Source organism: Diplotaxodon limnothrissa, linkage group LG16 (assembly GCF_057381915.1).
Source record: "Diplotaxodon limnothrissa isolate DT_005_m linkage group LG16, D_limnothrissa_male_GT1.1, whole genome shotgun sequence".
Lineage (NCBI taxonomy): Eukaryota > Metazoa > Chordata > Actinopteri > Cichliformes > Cichlidae > Diplotaxodon > Diplotaxodon limnothrissa.
Genome location: NC_140611.1, coordinates 35,750,246 through 35,767,769, shown reverse-complemented (window position 1 = coordinate 35,767,769; position 17,524 = coordinate 35,750,246). Strand labels below are relative to the sequence as shown.

The following is a 17,524-nucleotide window of genomic DNA, read 5'->3' as shown; positions in this document are numbered from 1 at the left end:
AGATACGGATTTAAATAACGGTGACGTTCTCGTTTTTTCACAGTATATGATACAAAACATTGTATTTTATAATTACAGGAAAGTCTGGGCAATGAAATACCAGAACTTTTTCTGTAATTTTACACCATATTTCTTACGGATTTAACCTCCTACGACCTGGCGTCCACATATGTGGACATCACATTTTGGGTTGTATAGACAAAAATATTCAATTTTACTCTACAAGGGCCTGATGTGCACCTTCAAACATTATACTGCCACCGTTCTCTTGAAATTTAAAATGAATGTCCTCTTATGTTCATCTCATTTATCTCAGAAACAAAACTCGGGTAAAAAGAAAAATCTGGTAATTTTTGTTTTTACAAGTCAGTTAAACTTGTTTACACTGAGAGAAACATATTTTAAGTGGTCCAGCCTAAAAAAATATACTGTATGTGGTCTATAATGTAAGATGAGTCTGACATTCCCGGTGTAAGATCCCAGTCTGCGATGGAACCCTTTCTGCATATTAGTTTTGACATGCTACCTGCCCATCTAGGCTCCAGGCCCTCACTTTTCACCTTGTTGCAACAGAATATAATTCGTTTTTAATGATATCTTCTAATTCTCCACCCGCATCATCAAGGACACAGTGTTTCATTTAGTTTTCGTGTGGGAAATCGCAGCAGTGAAGGTGACGGTGTTGTCAGGCGCACAGTAGACACCACAGCGCTGCTCACACTCTGCCGTCTCTGGACACCTCACCCCGGCAAAACTCCACCACCTGCACATATGGATTGTGTAAATTAGCAAAGTCTGGAAACAAAGCTGCTGACAGCTCTGACAGCAAAATGAACACACTCCATGCCCCGATACTGCAGGCCAAGTTCACAATAGCAAAACTCTAATTAATAAATAAATAAAGTTCACATATCATAGTTCCTCACATCTCAGGGGGCCTGATAGCACCGAGTGTTGCAATCATTCTGGAAAGTTGTAAAGCAGTCAGTTTAGTTGCTATAAACATAAATATTTCTGTGACACTCATGCGTAATGCTGCATGATTGATGCACTGGCACAGATGACTATGTGTGGACTGTGATGTATAAATGGAAGATTGCCTGGAGGTGTGCGTACACACGGTTTTATAAATCGAATTACCTTATTTATGCACATTATTTTCAGCATTTCTGCGTGTACACTTTTAGTATGGATCTTATGCACAGCTTTACAAATAAGGCTGCTGGTTTTTCCCTGTATTTCCATCATCAACCTGGAGTTTTGTGCTAATAGTCTTTTTGGATAGCACCTACTTTTTTGCCTGACACACCTCCCATGCAGGTTTGCTTTCCTACTGAGTTGCCTGCACATTCAGTCATGAAAAACTGGGGATTCTGAAGACTTCATCTTTTCCTAAAACAGTCTGTCTTTTACAGGTGTAAGCTCATAGGTATCCATTTTTTTTTAAATTAACTAAAATAGCATCCAACCCTAGATGTGAGAACAGATCCTCTGACATCAACTTGCATCTGTTGATCCTCAGTGGCAATGTTAGGCTATATAATATTTTTTTCTATGGCCACTTTGTCAGATTAGGACAAAGGAGTTGTAGAGTCACAGAAATCTGTCCTTTTCATGACTGACAGTCATGACAGACTACATGTTGCTCCCCGATCAGCCAGTCTCACTGGCTTTTGCAACAATGGCGTGTGTGATACTGGGTGTCTTGTTCATTTCACACTTTTATCTTGCTAAACTCATTCCTCTTTTGCTTTGCCGTTGTTGCATTGATGCAGCGCTTGGCAGCAGAGGCGGAGCCAGACATTTGAAACACCCGGGGCTTAGCCCAAAGAGTAGTATGCATGTGGGATTTTTTTTTTTTTTTTTTTTTTTGGGGGGGGGGTGTAGAAATGACTGAAAGATTAATAGGCTCTGTTCAAAAAAGAATGACTTCATATAGAGAAAAATATATATCACATGTGCAGGACACCTTAAACTAGTTTTTTAATTAAGCAGCAAGGCAGAACAAGGTCAGGGCTGTATCAAGACACGAGGACTAAACCCCAATTCAACCAGACCCAGAACTGACCCAGAATTAAAACAGGACTACAACAGTTCAAAATCAGGACTACTGAGGACTTAACCAAGACAGAACCAGAATCAGAACTAGATGATAGTAGCACTAAAAATCATCATAGACCTGCACTACACTTATTTTTTTAATTCTACCAAAGTCCACTATTTAGATTGAGAAAAGTTTATATAATTATTTAGCCTTGTTGTGCAAACAAGCCTGCAGAACTTAATAAATACAGAATTTGAAAAATAACAAACCTAAAAAGAAACACTAGGTACGAGATACATGAGTACCTATGATACGGTGATACTTTTGGTAAACAACCATTTGACTAACATGTGTGTCTCACCTGCTCTTGTTCCATCTCTGTTCTGTCCTCATTCTCCATCTCAATCTCTGCTCCTCTCTCTCCCTCTTTGTGCTGACAATCATCAAATATACAGTTGAAACCAGATATTTACAAACTCTTCAGATCAAAACACAAACACTTTAATTGTAACATCAAATCAGACTAAATGTTTATTTTTTTAGATTGATAAATATAAAAACATATTTGTTAACTTTAAGAGTAAAGAGAGAAACTGTCTGTGTTTTTTTAATTGCAAATGGCACCAAATTGTATTCAAACTGAGCCACACTTATGGAGCTCCACAGTTCTTTTCCTGGTGTTTTGGTTGATATCTCTTGATTTTCCCATGTCAAAGAAACAGGCTCTGTGTTTTGCCTTATATGCATCCACAGGTGTGCCACCAATTTACTCACATGGACTCTACTAACCTATCAGAAGCTTCTTCAGCGCAGAATGGAATCGTCTGGAGTTTTCTTATTAATTAACAATAAATTTAGTGTACATGTACTCCTAAATTTGATGAAAGTGATAAAAATAGCTCTGTCTCTCTTTATTCTGAAATTTAACTAATTCAAAATATATTTCAATATTTATCTAAAACAAAAATTTACTCTAAATTGATGTTGTACAGTAAAAATGTTTTATGTTTTCTCCCTAAAGTGTATGTAAATATCTGGTTACAAATGTGAATATCCTGCTGTGTACTGAAATCCCTCTTGTTTTGCATAGAAATATACTGAACAACACACAAAGCATAATATATAAAATAACATTTACCTGAGTTTTTTCTTTGAAAGAACCCTCGAATGTCCATTCTTATGTTTCAGTACATAACTGAAACCGATTTAGTCGGGGAGGGTAAGAACTGAAAATATGAAATAAACACACGTAAGCTAAGACTCTAAAAAAAAATAGCATTTGTTCGGCTTTTCATTTTGCCATTTGTTGATTCACTTGAAGAGCAAGTAAAATAATATTGGTCAAGTGATCAGTTTCATATCAATCTTTCGTGATGCACCGTCATATTTACATTATTTGTACGGTACGAATGATTTGCTTTGGTACCTGGTCAAACTTAAGCTCTCCTTAGTATGGCTGGCTCCGTCTCTCCAACAGCGCACTCACGGGCAGCAGCTGCCCCGCCCCCTCGCTCAGTCGCTTAGTGCCTGAGCTTGGATCATACCAATATCAGGGGGGGATTCACGCACAGTCGTAAATTCCCACAGTGTGCACTATGTGCTTCGAATATTGTGTGTACTTTTTGTTTTATACAGTTGTCAGCCAGACATCTAACTATGAAAAAATTACACTCCAAAATACCCCGGGCTTCTGACAAAACAACCCGGGCTTAAGCCCCGTAAGCCACCCCCCCGCTCCGCCCCTGCTTGGCAGTAAAGAAAGACTCACTGGCCAGTGCTTCTCTTGATCAACCTCGCAGAAGAGAAGGAAATGTCACGTGGGAGACGATATAAAAGTGGCCTTCAGGGGGCGACTGCAATAAGACTTGCAGTTGTATTGAAGCCTATGGGACAACGGCCCTTGGCTCCGTTTCTCTCCCGGTAAACACATTCCTGATTAATTTATTATCTCATTAGCTGGATTCAGGTCTTTTTTTATTTCAGTAATTATTAGAGTCAGAAAGGAGGATTATTCTTGCTCATTTGCTAACAATGGCAACAGAGAAACTTTTAGCTTGGGGCTTCGCAGCAGGAATTCACTGACTGGTTGTGACGTTCATATTCTAAACGTTTCACGTGCTAGCATTTCTGTAAGGATATTGTGTAGCAACTTAGATGCAGCATTAGTTTTTTTGCCCACTGTGACACGCTTTTTAAGAAGATACATTTGTAACTCCACCCATTTTAATTTACAGCCCCTGTGTCTGGATATAACTGAGTTTATTTTGTATGGTCTGAACCATACCAACCAGACAGAGCATACTGGATTGCACACAATATTTTAACAGCTCCAATTAAACCTCTGCTCTGTGAGAAAGCACACTTGTTGGCCACAAACACACAGGTGAGCAGATTCATTGTGTGGCAGGAAAAAAAAAAAGTGCTCCAGTCTTGTATACTTTGATGTCCCTCATGACACGATGATACTGGCCCCAAAATATCCAGTTTGCACATACGTACTCCAAATGTGACTTAGCACTCAAATGTTTAGGATATAAATTTCCTTCCTCATGTGCTGCACTGATGTGAATCAGAATCAGAACTTGCTGTTAATCACTGCAAGTAAGAGAATGGTCACTTAGATCAGATGTGTTTTTAGGCTCTTTTAAAAGGAGGACATCATTTGACAACGATGCTTTGCTATTTAAAGGGAAAAACGTTTCACACAGGTCGTCTTTGTATATATGCTGATATCTTAGTGTAGTGATTGGAAGGTTTTCCTACAGGTTCATGTCACAGATTGTGTGTTTCGGGGCAAACATTGATGGCATTACTGTAAAGGCAAGCGATTCTTTCTTATTCAACGCTAACTTGAAATACTTATTTACAGTAAAAAGTGGAAAAGTGTGTTTATGTGCAAGGACTGAGGTCTGTGTGTGTGCGTACAGTTTGTGTGCAATGCAGTACAGACTCAGCAGCTCTGTAAGGTTAATAACAGTTTCCCCTAGAAGGTTCCTCTTCTTCTTTCTGCTTTGCACCTCTTCCAATCAGTTGCTTTAAAACTAGGAAAAAATTCTATCATCTATTGATGCAGTCCTTCTCTGCTCTCGCCCTCACCCTCCAGTGCCTTTCACAAAATAAAATTGTGTGGTATCTCCTCTTTTTGACCCTTCATTTGGCAGACAAATGGGAAGAAATGTAAGCTTGTGCCTCTCTCCCCTGCTGTTTTGTTCTATTTTCTAATGTCAGTCTTTTTCTCCTCAAACCTTTACCCTTGTACAGATACTAAAGGTTTTTATTGATCTCCCATGAACCCCTTCTGACTTCAGCCTGATCCTTAGAGGAGTTTTTGTAGAGGCTGTTTTTAAAAAAAAAAAAAAATATATATATATATATATATATATATATATATATATATATATATATATTTTAAAGGTGCCCTGTACAGTTTTCTTGTAAACAAAAAAGAAAGTTTCTACTTACGGTCAGTATTACTGAATGCTTCTGTTCTGGAAGTTTAATAAAGGTATACATCATGGATTCCAAAATCAGTGATTTTAAGCAAAGATACTTTTTTAATTTGATAAATATTTTGGATTTGTTTAATACATTTAAGAAGTATTCAGTCTCCAAATGATGTTCATGGATTACAGCAAAAATGTGGCTTCTGTTTCCCTTTTGCACACAGACACATAAGTTTGCAAAACTCGTTCTGAGGCTTCACGTGCCTCTGTAAATGTTTTAAGGAGCTGAGGTGAAGTGACTGTGCAGGAAGGTCTTTGAAAATCAGCACTCCTTGGTCTTCTTTGGTTCTCAGGCGGTGCAGTAGGAATCTTTCTACGCAAACATGCAGAGGCCTGAAGGATCAAGCACTGCTTGGAGTTCAGTGCAGCTCTCCAGCTCTAGAGCAGCAAATACTGCCAGACTTAAATATTCCCACTACCTCCTGCTTGTCTCCTGTCATATAGTACCACATTCTGTTTACTACCACAAATCTAAAACTGAATTCATCAGCAAAAATAACTTTTTTTCCAGTCATCCACTGCGAAGTGCTGATTTGTGTTCTCTCCTGAGAAGTGGTTTAGACTCATTCCTCATCCTCTGGGACCACAGTGTTGTTTTGACAGGATTTTTACTTGTTAGAGTTTTTGTCTCTTGATTTAGCTAATTGCATATCTGCTGTAAAGTTGCTGTAGCATCTTTTAACAAAGCAGATATAGAGATTTACACTTCTGGATACAAGTGATTTCCATAAAGCATGTTAGAGTGCCGTGCACTGACTCCCGGAGGAAGCATGTGTCGTGCTGTGATTTGATGCTGAGAAATCCCTTCTTTGCTGAGAACAACAGTTTGACTTCTGACATGTTGAGGGGCCCACTATCTCCATGCTGCTTAGTAAGCAATGTTTGGCTGGAAATGTGAAGACACATATTTATACCAGGTAAACAATGGCTGCTATTTGATTTATATGGAAAAGCCTCTCAGTTTTTATCCAAAAGATACTTCAGTGGACGGGATACAACTCAAGGGAATCTGACTTTTTATTTGGTTTGCTCCACTGATGAGATTACACTTTACTACTGACATAGAATCAGTGTACCAACCTTAATAGTTCCTTTTTTTATGTTTGTTTACATTGTTTCCTTTATTTCCACACCGAAAATCTGTCATATTTTCTATGGGGTTCTAGACAATTTGACTTCACACGTTTTCTTCCTCATGAAATCTCTGTATCCGATTCACTAATATTTATTCATTTAAGTGGTGTTTTTAAAGATTCAGAGCTGGAAGCAAGATACAAGAAGTGTGGCCTTGTAGGTCAGCAACAAAAGCCAGTGGGATTTGTGTGTAGCCTTTTGATTTAACGCAGAAATAAGCAATTTTTTTTAAGTTAATGATATTTACGGGTTTTCTTCAGCAAGAAAATCTCAACACACTGAAACTTTTAGGATTTTTGAACTGCAAAGGCAGTTGGAAAAAGCTATACGAGCTACCACATGTATGGTACGTATGCACCAGTCAGGCACGACATTTAACCACCTGCCTAACATTCCCAGCAGAACATTTCCCAAAGCATCTTCCATTTTTCCATTATCCAGTTCTAATGCTCACCTGCCCATTGTTGGCACTTTAAGTGGTGGACGGGGGTCAGCACGGGCACCCTGACCGGTCTGCAGCCCCATATGCAACGATTTGTGATTCACTGTAAATTCTGACACCTGTCTATCACAACTTTTCTGCAATTTGAGCTCATCTCTTGGACAGGACCATACGGGCCAGCCTTTATTCCCCTCGGTGATCTTTAGCCCCCCCATGATCCTTTTGCTGGTTCATTGTTCCTTCCTTGGACTTTTGATAGATATTGACCACTGCAGGCTGGGAACACCCAACAGAGCTGCAGTCAAATCTAATACATCTGTTTGAACAACCTTGTTCACTTGTTCCCTGATATATCCCACCATCCAACAGTATTCACTTCACCTGTCAGCGGACATAATGTTATGCCTGATTGGTGTATATGTACATGTCATTGTCACTGCCATTGAGCTTGTGTGTTTAGCTTGATCATGTTGAAAGTCCATGACAACTTCTGTAGTCTATTGTTAGAAAATGTCTTCTCTGAGACACAAAAAGCTTAGAAATTCACACTTATGTCATAATGTAAAAGAAAACGTGAAGAAATGGGTTTATTTCAGGCATCTAACCAAATAACAGATGGTGGAAAAGTGTGCAAATGCTAAGTAATTGTCGGGTTTAGGATTTGAAGCACTCTGTTGTGTGTTTGTCTTTGAAGAGTCTTTCTACTCCGCTTTTCTACTCTTCCAGTCATTGTGTTGAGGTTTTACCAAATTTGGTCAGACAATGGCCCTACGTCATAAACAACCCCTGTTGTTTCTGATAGTGTATCAGTTTGAAATATTCATTGGCCATTCTCTCACTCTATCTCACAACTGTCCTCAGGGGAACAAATCACTAATGATCCCTTTTTTTCAGCCCAGTTCACTGCACTGTAATACTGCTTTCAGCTCCCGTTGCTACAGTAATCCTAGTAAACAACCATACTCCATTTGTCCCAACATCACCTACACGAAACCTCAGAATCAGGCTGATGGATGTCGATAATTCTAATGAAAATTCGTCCCTACTTGGTTTATTTTGTATCCATTATGTGAGGAGTCAATTTTTAAAAATTAATATTATTATAGCATTATTCCTGATGCTGATGGTGTTCTCACAGTAGATTGTATTTTTAGAGAAGTGTAGCATTTTTGAGGATGATGAATTCTTTCACTCCAGGTTATATCTCTTAGTGAGTTCAACCGGTTGAGGGGTTAAGGCAAGGATGTCAAACTCGTTTTACATCGTGGGGCGCACAAAGGCTACTTTGATCTTAAGTGAAACTACTACTACCCTTGCCCCAACCGTCCCATAGTTATGAAATATAAATTTAAAATTTAAAAAATGCCCATTTTATTTAAATTATTTTGGTGTAGTATGAATAGGAATTGACGGCAGGGGGAAAGCTGTGTGACCTATGAAAATGAAAAGTCTGGGCACTTTTTCACATTTCCAAGACCTGTTCAGTGGCCAGACTAGAGCCTTTGCCTGTTCAATTCTGGCCCCCGGGCCAGGTTAAGGGTTCATAGCATTCGAAGCATTACTTGATACTGCCTATCTAACTGATACTAATTCTATGCATAAGGGCTTCCAAAATCACCAGTGTGAACGCATAACACAGTACTCACGATTATAACGATGTGAATTATTCAGTGATCATTGAACTATAGAAAATATCAGTCAAACAAGAGTGTAAGAGTTACTTTCCCCTGACACATCGGAGCGTCTGCTGCTCTGACCTCAGAGAGTCTTGGCAATACCGACTCCCATCAAAAATGTATTTTATTGATCCAAACCTTGTGTCACCAAAGTATCAGTGTCAGCTTGATGGTTAGACTCCATGTGTTCTGGGACTGCAGTTGCCCCATGACGTGCACCTCTTCTTATAAAACCCTCTCACATGGGTGTTCATATGGAGCTGCGCTTTCATCCCCCCTGCAGTCCTCGGAGGGCCTGCGTGTGCTCTGGCACTGTGCGTTTTAGCAGATCACTTTGTGCAGCAGCTCGAGTTACACGGAGCTTCGGAGTGCTCATGAGTATCTCTTTCACAGCTGTATTGTTGAACAGCTCAGTAAGCTCAGTGTGTTTGAAGGGGCTTTACACAGATTCAGTGGGAAAGCCATGAAGAAGGATTCGCTGACACACAAACACATTTGCAACAGTGCGCCTTCCCACAGTCCTACCACTGAGAGGTCCACAGTTGGAGGTGTTGTGGTACAGAATGCGGGAGCTGCGTGATGCTCAAAGCATCAGTGCATCCTCCACCTCACTATCATCCTCCTCTCTGGTTTTTCAGCTGTTTTTTTTTTTTTTTTTTTTCTTTGTAGATCTGTCTCTCTGCATCACTTTCTGCACAGTCTTCACAGAAATCTCATCTCGCTTAAACGCACCCACACGCACACAGACTCTCTCTTGTGTACATGCACACAATCACAAGCAGATATTCAAATAGGTCCAGACACACACTTACATATGCAGACACACATTATTCAGCTAATGTCTGTGTCTGTGAGAGCCTCTGGTTAATAACTGTTTGTTCTCCTTTGCAGATGCTGGCTCAGGATCAGGAGACGATGGTAAGATTACTCACCTCTTCCTCCTCCACCTCCTCTAACTCCTCACATACTGCTTTTTAATATGCTGCTCTCTACCCGCTGTGTTCCACAGCACTATTTATTATTGAGTATGAGGGGCTGACTTCAATGTATTTTAATTTCATAATATGATAAACCAATTAAAAACATGTTCTCTTAACATCATTAGCTTCACTTATTATTTTATTCACGCTAACGTTTAATCTAATTGAATTCATGTACTAAAGCAAAACTTTATTTATAAAGCATATTTCATACCAGACAATTTGCTACACAAATGCACTAGCATCAAGACTGTAGCATGAGTATATACATAGATTAAATTAATAGAGAGATAAAACCAAGTGAATTAATAACATCTAAAGATGCAATAGTCAGCTGGTCTGGGATTATAAGCCAATGCACAACACACGCACAGTGGCATATGCAAATACTTATACACACACACACTCACAGCCACATGCTCACATGTTGTTGGCATGGAAATGCTTTGCTGCGAGTGACGACATCGTTCACCAGACTTCACTAAAATAGACTGGAGGAACACAAATAGACAAGAAAACTAAACACCTGAATAACGCTCACACAGGTGAACTGGACATTTTAAAGAAGCTAACAAAGGCAAAGTGGCTAGCAGGTCACTAGCAGCTCATATCTATCAAAATCCTTATGAAACTTCTGTCAGCGATGAAAACCAAACGAGAAAAAGCAACAGTAATATGTAAACATCATTAAAAGGCACAAAATTAATAAAATAGTAAATAAAAACCAACAATACAGCAATAAAAATGATTAATAAGACCGGGGACTGAACTACTGAGGGGCGACCGTGGCTCAGGGAGTTGGGAAGCGTATCTGTAACCGGAAGGTCGCCGGTTCGATCCCGGGGCTCTCTGTCCTGGTCGTTGTGTCCTTGGGCAAGACACTTTACCCTACTTGCCTACTGGTGTTGGCCAGAGGGGCCGATGGCGCGATATGGCAGCCTCGCTTCTGTCAGTCTGCCCCAGGGCAGCTGTGGCTACAACTGTAGCTGCCTCCACCAGTGTGTGAATGTGAGAGTGAATGAATAGTGGCATTGTAAAGCGCTTTAGGTGCCTTGAAAAGCGCTATATAAATCCAATCCATTATTATTATTATTATTATTACTGCAAGGTCCTAACAAATGTATTGATTGGTACCTGATGAGTAACCAGGTGGTGCGTTCCTGATGACCTGCAGTAACGGGCTGGTTCAAAGAGCTTGTCAGAGAGATCCTACATGTAAACATGCAGGGACTATAGTGTTTTATTAATAAACTCTTTGTTAATAATTGTTTCTTGGGAAACAATTATGGGATATTATAAATGACCATCAATTATTCAATAACTTTCAGCAAACAGGGTCACTTCTGCTGATAAACTTAAAAAGGATTAAGTGCTAATTTTGAGCTGCCTCTAGCTTTGTGTAGTGTTTTAGGCTCTTTTAGCTCATTGTTTTGGATTGATGGCTTTGATTTGCACTCAACCTGCTCATCCCTGATTATTTATTTATTTATTTATTTAATGCAACAAGTGGACAAAAGAAGTGAGCATGGAGTCATTTTATTTATTTTTATTTTTAACATGCAGAGTAAACTTTTACTGGTAATGCATTATAATCAAATAGCCATTCATGTATGGGAAACTGTGAGTTTACATAACGTGATGGGTGCTAACAAACACAGATAAAGATGAAGGAAGTGATGTTGCCAGCATGTGTTTTATCTTTTGTCCTTTTGTCAAAACTAGACTTTTGTGAACAGGCTGTTCTCACAGCTGCAGTAAAAGATCATGTGACTGCAGCAGAAAATACATTTAAAACACAGAACAATTGGAATTGTAACAGATTTTCAATCACAACTGATTTTTTTCAAGTCTCAGCCAGATAAAAATTTGCATAATGTCCTAAAAAAAACTGGGAATTATTTGAAAAATTGAAAGTGTTTTTTTTTAAGCAAAAGCCCAGAAATTACACATTTCACCTTTCTAATCTCACGCTGATTCATCTGACTACTTTTTTGTGCAAATTCGACATTGAAAGCCAAGATTTGCAGAGACGGCATGCTGGAGAAAGTCCTCATTTAGCTTTGTGTGCCCGTCTTCACGAAGCCGAGTGAAAGGGCGGAATGGTGGCCTGGGCAGCATTGCAGCTGATAAACAGTGGAGCTTGGGGAGAGAGTGACAAGTGTGTGAGAGTTGATTGCAATAAGATTGAGATGAGCTTATAGCCATGAGTGACTTTTTTATGAATAACTTTTGTGTAACTAATCACATAAACCCCCACCGTATTAATAACGTGTCTTTGAGCTAAGTCTCTAATTTGTTGCTTAATTGACTAACAAGATTCAACTCTAACATCAGCACAGACAGTAGTCAGGCTCGTCTGTCAGAACACGTTTGTACCCATGCATATATTTACACTCCCCACTCTGCAGCCTCTCTATCCTCCCGTGTGTTTGCCCATGCAGTTACTTCATTAACTCCGATGCATGGAGCTTTCCCAAGCATATATGAGAGGGAGAGAGAGATTGAAAAAGAGATTAGTGCCCCCCAAAAAGACGGCAGATAGACGGATGAACAAGCGGAAATGAAACTGGTGCTAGGTCAACCAGAGAGAGAAAGCGAGAGAGGGAAAGACAGAGAGGAAAGATGGGGGTGGACAAAGAAATGGCCTGGGGAAAGTCGCAAAATAGATAACAGAGCAGAGGAAACAGACGGCGAGTGGTGTAGAGATTGAGGGAGAGGAGGACAGACAGCCCTAAGAAGCAGGAGGAAGGAGGAGCAAAATGAAACATACATTTTTATGCATGTCCCGTGAACACAATGTGCTTACACTTGCATGGGATTAAAGGGAAAAATGGCACGGCCAGTACCATCGTGATTTGTTTGTAATGCCATGCATGCTCGGTCTATCTCTGAGCTCCGTTGTATAGACGATCACACTTCCTTGGGCTGTTTTTCGGCATTTCATTGCAAGACACCACCATAAAATCTGCAGTGAAAGAAAGCAGTCAGAGGGTTTCTTTTCCCTTAATGCTCTCGGTGCCTTACAAGAACCAAAATAGCACAGAAGAGAATTCAATAACAAAACCGAGAATTTTTAGTCCTATAACGCTAAGAACTCTGAATCTGAAAAGCTGCACTTCAGTGGAAATTGGAAGGAATAGCTTATGTTAGTTTGCTCTAATTTACAGAACTATTATTCCACCCAAACCCAGCGCTTGTTTACAGTAGTACATATATTATTTCTAGCCATAAAAGTCAGGTTAAAGGTGGCAAATGTTTTAGTTCACACGCCATTTACAGACCAATTTGATCAAGCTGGTTGGAACAGTAAACCACTGCATAATAATCCGTAACGAAAAGTGTTTGGGTGCAAATTAGCACTTTCTGAAAACATTCACCTTTAATGAACCGTTTAATTACAAAAAAGACTAACAGCATGAGATGTCTCAAGAAAAAAAAAGTGCAGTTTCAACAGTATGTTTTAGTTTTCCCAGCCAGCCTGCTGTCATTACCAAGACTCTTTGTAAAGAGAGTGGCTCTTTGGCTTCAGCACCTTATTGCTGCGCGGTATGGCAGGAATGGCTAATGTCTTTTTCAGTAAGAGGCTCTAACCTGACAGCAATTCAGAACTCTGGCTCAGGTTAAATTTACAGTTGAGGCAACCACTCAGATCCACTAATGCATTCTTACACAACACAAAGCTTCCTGGTGCAAAACACAATGCAAAATCCCCAAAAAGTAATGCTCTCCTTCTGTGAGTTTTTAGACTTTTCAATGAGCCAAATTGGACCCCTTGCTGGTCCAGGTTCTAGCCTGCAGGTCATTTGTTTGACACCTCAGTTGACTAACGTTAGCCTGGAGTTGTGCTACAGGGCTTTAATCTGTTTTTCAAAAGCATTTCTCTTGCAATGCCATCAGAGACATACAGTGTTTGACAATTATATTGTCTGCAGTGAAAAATAACAGCCAGATCCTCCGACTTCTGGATTTTACTTATTAATTTACACATCCATTAAGCGCAGAGTCTGCCGACTTCTTTTACCTCATTCAGTAAGTGCATGTTTAAAATTAATTTTACTTGTGGTAAAATCAGTCTGCTTGAAAACATTAAAAGGTCAGCGAGTTTTCAACCAACACATCATGCAAATAATTTGTTAGACAGTTATTTATGTTAGTCTAAAGATGGAAAAATAAAAAAAATCTTACCGATGCTGTGTAACATCTGAATAACAAAAAAGGACTGATTTGTTGCAGTTGCAGTCACAGGAGATATGTACAAAGTGTTCTCGATCAGTGACACTTCATATTTAAATGCACTGGTCTGCGTCATCATCATGCAGGTAGCGAGAGGTGAATATTTGAACCCAGATTATGACCTTTTTTAGAACTAACCAGGTTGGTTTTGGTGCCTATAGCAAACCGAGCAGTGAGTGGAAGCTAAACAAACAGCAGTGTTCTGGCTGAGCAAACTCTAACTGTGGCCGGTGTATCAAGGTTTTAATGCCAAATGACACCTACTGACTATCTGCAGCTTTAAGCCAAAGAGCAGTGCTGTGACAGCAACAAACTGATGCAACTGCAGACTGAATAGTTTACTTATTTTACATGTTTTATCTAAAGTTTAAGTATCATAAAACAGAAAAATAATACTCCACATGCTTCATGTGTCCTTCAAAATAGTTACCCAACAGGACATCACTCCATAACATAGCACGACATACAGACTGCTACAGCGGGCTTTAAAAAGCTAATAAAAAATCTCATAAAATTCATGTGTCATCATGAAAAAAATAACAGTATCCCAGCCAAACCAACAGGAATGATTAGTGTAGCATCAGACGATCAAAAGGTGAAAGGTATAGAGTCATCGTTCACATATTTCTTTAAGTGAGACAGATTTTCTCTGAATATCCTCATGAAAGCTCATTATAAATGTTCACCTTCCAAGACCCCTGGGCGGTTTAAAGTAGAAGCCTGAGAATTGTCCTCACTCTCAAAATGTCAGATAAATCTGACGAATCGATCATTCAGGAGGAAAAGAGACAATTAAGAAAAAATAGCTCAAGGGTGGAGAGGGTATTTGTGCAGTAGAGGAGGAAGAAGGGAAAGAAGAGGGCAAGGACAGGAGGAGGAGAAACACAAACACACCCTATAAAGATAGAATCATAGCAGAGGTCACAATAGATGGAGAGATACAGTAGGAGAGATGGAGGGGAGGGAGGAGTGGGATCTGCCAGAGGTGGAAGAAGATGCTGGTGTTTTATGAGCAGGGGAGAAGGTTAAAGCAAGCGGTTGTAAAAGACGGCTTGGACTTGTAAGAAGTCAGCAGTAGAGAGCCATCTCAGTGAAAATCAAATATATTTTAATGGCCGATGATAAATCTACACACATAAAACTTGGGTCAGCCAGGAAGTTGCCAGTTTCAGTAGCTGTGTGTGTGTGTGTGTGTGTGTGTGTGTGGAATGCAGACCAGTGGCAGTGCAAGCGCGGATGCATTCATGCTCGTCAGTGTGTGTTCTCCTTTGTGTTTGCTGTTTTTTATCTGATAAGTACACAAGTCAACTGTGCAGGGAGATGCCCTCTGGGCACGAGTCGAGTCACATGGCCCCTTTAGTCAGAATCAACCATTTGTCCAAATCAAATTGCACAGTGGAGAAATTGAATTGCGCTCACATGATCATGCAAGAACAAAGACAGAGCAAAGCCTTGAGCCTGAAAGATTTCGAGGCATCTCAACAGTCCAAGTATATTTTTAAAGAAGACAGACTATTTCGCGCTGCTGGCAGATGATCATTTGTTAGAATGCCAAACTGTAAGAGAGATAAAACCTACTCTTGCATGATATCACCTCGAAAAAAGGAGCTGAAGTGTTGTAAAAGGGGAAAAAAATACAGTCCTTATTTTTAGAACTGAAGCAGCACCACCTCTTGGATGTCAGTCCACCGCTTTCGTCCACACAAAAATATCTCCACAAGATTTGGACGGGTTGGCTTGAAATTTCTTGCACGCAGCAGCTGATCACAAAATACCCGTTAGAAGTATTGACAGCTTCAGCAGTGGAGGTGGAGCGAGAGGTGGATTCTGAGATCAGGTTTAGCAGAGGGTGTCTATTCCAAAATGGGTTTTTTTGTGTGCATGTGGATGATCAAATGTGTCTGGTGGGCAGGTGCAGTAAAACATGCCCTCTGTCAGGAGGTGGCAGCAAGGAATTGACAAAGATGGTACTTTTCTCCTCTTAAAGGTTGAGAGGCAGTAATTCTCAGCAACAACCAGGAATGTAACAAATAGAAAATATCTATCTGCACTACAATGTTCTGCCATTTTGCATGCAGGTCATAAATCTTATGGAACCAGGATAAGCCCTTCAGTTCTTCTTCTGAAGGGAGAAGTACTAAAACAAACAGTTTTAGTACTTCTCTCTTTAAGCCACCTGTATTCTGATTAGCCACTCCCTGTAAAAGATGGTTTTAGTGTAATATTGGCAGAGCCATGTGCCCAAGATGATCATTTTAGGAATTCCCCTATGAATAACATCCTCCAGAAACAGGAGTACAAAAAATGTCCAGAATGACTCATGAAGAAAATGTATTTCCGATGTATTACCTGTCTCATTATTTGAAACTGTGGCCATTTTATTTTAATTGTCCACCCCAATTTTTTTTACATAAAATAAGAAAAATCACAAGTTCCTTTTGATGCATTTTATTAAAAACTCTTTAATTTAATGTGGGCTAACAAGCAAAGCTTTGACAGACTGAACTGGCATGAAAGCAGCCTCCAGGAACAATGAGTAGCACCCAGCTCATGTTATATGTTGGTGTTGCTTTGACAGATGCCAGCTGTTAGTATACAAACAATAGTAGTAAAATTCCAGTATATGATCATTGTGACTTAAAAACTATAAGATGCAGTGGATTCTGTTGCACAGACTTGAGTGTCTCTCTTTGCAGTGCTGAGATAAGTTTGATGCGCTGATGTGACTGGCATGCAGCGTGAATGCAAACTATCTCCATGTTTGAACTTTAATGTTTTTTTTTATTCCACAAGTTGCAGCAAAGCCGTCATCGGCCAGCATCTGTTGCACTGAAGGAACAGTAGAAAAGCACGTCCTGTCACAGTGTCAGCACTGCTGGCTCTAGCTAAGCTATAAAGACTCAGTGCTCAATACAGTATCTTTGCTAACTGGTCTTTAACACTGCAGCCCAGTCACTGCAAAACACCACAAGATGTGATTGTGCAGTAAAAACACATTGAAATTAGAGTTATTTGCTTGCATAACATTTCTTAACTTTGTCATGAATCAATTTCTGAGAAGCACAAAACATTTCTGTTCTTTTCAGTTTATGTCAAGCAGAAGTCATCTAATGCATCTTCATACAGGGAACTAATTTTGTAAAATTGCTACTTTGCCAACTGGTGACTTTAATTATTCACTGTCTTTTTACAAGACCCAAAAGTACATTAGGTCTATGCTTCACTGTGGCTTCTCCAATCCAATATTAAACAGTGAATTTTTGAAAAGTGTTCTAGTAGAGATAAACTAGTCCTCAGCTGGACCTGCAAGAATACTGGTTAGGAGTCAGCTGGACTTGAGCCGCTAAGTCAAAGATTTAAACGCTGTCATGCTCTGTGAGCCACCGGCATTGTAGTGACCTAATTTCACCACAGTTTCGAGGGTAACTCTTATCTGAATTAAGTGCTTTGTCAAGGTCAAAACAGTGTCCCATAACTTATCAGAGCCTTTTTTTTTTTTTTTTTTTTTTCCC

At 39.7% G+C, this 17,524-nt stretch overlaps 1 protein-coding gene across 1 annotated transcript in view; it reads left to right on the top strand.

The window, feature by feature from the left end:
• Positions 1 to 17,524, top strand: part of LOC146616599 (tomoregulin-2-like) — a 140,034-nt gene that overhangs the window by 62,001 nt on the left and 60,509 nt on the right. Inside the window, exon 4 of the mRNA XM_085374617.1 lies at positions 9,691 to 9,717. Within this exon, the coding sequence (XP_085230743.1) occupies positions 9,691 to 9,717 (27 nt within the window). The remainder of the gene's footprint in view (positions 1 to 9,690; positions 9,718 to 17,524) is intronic.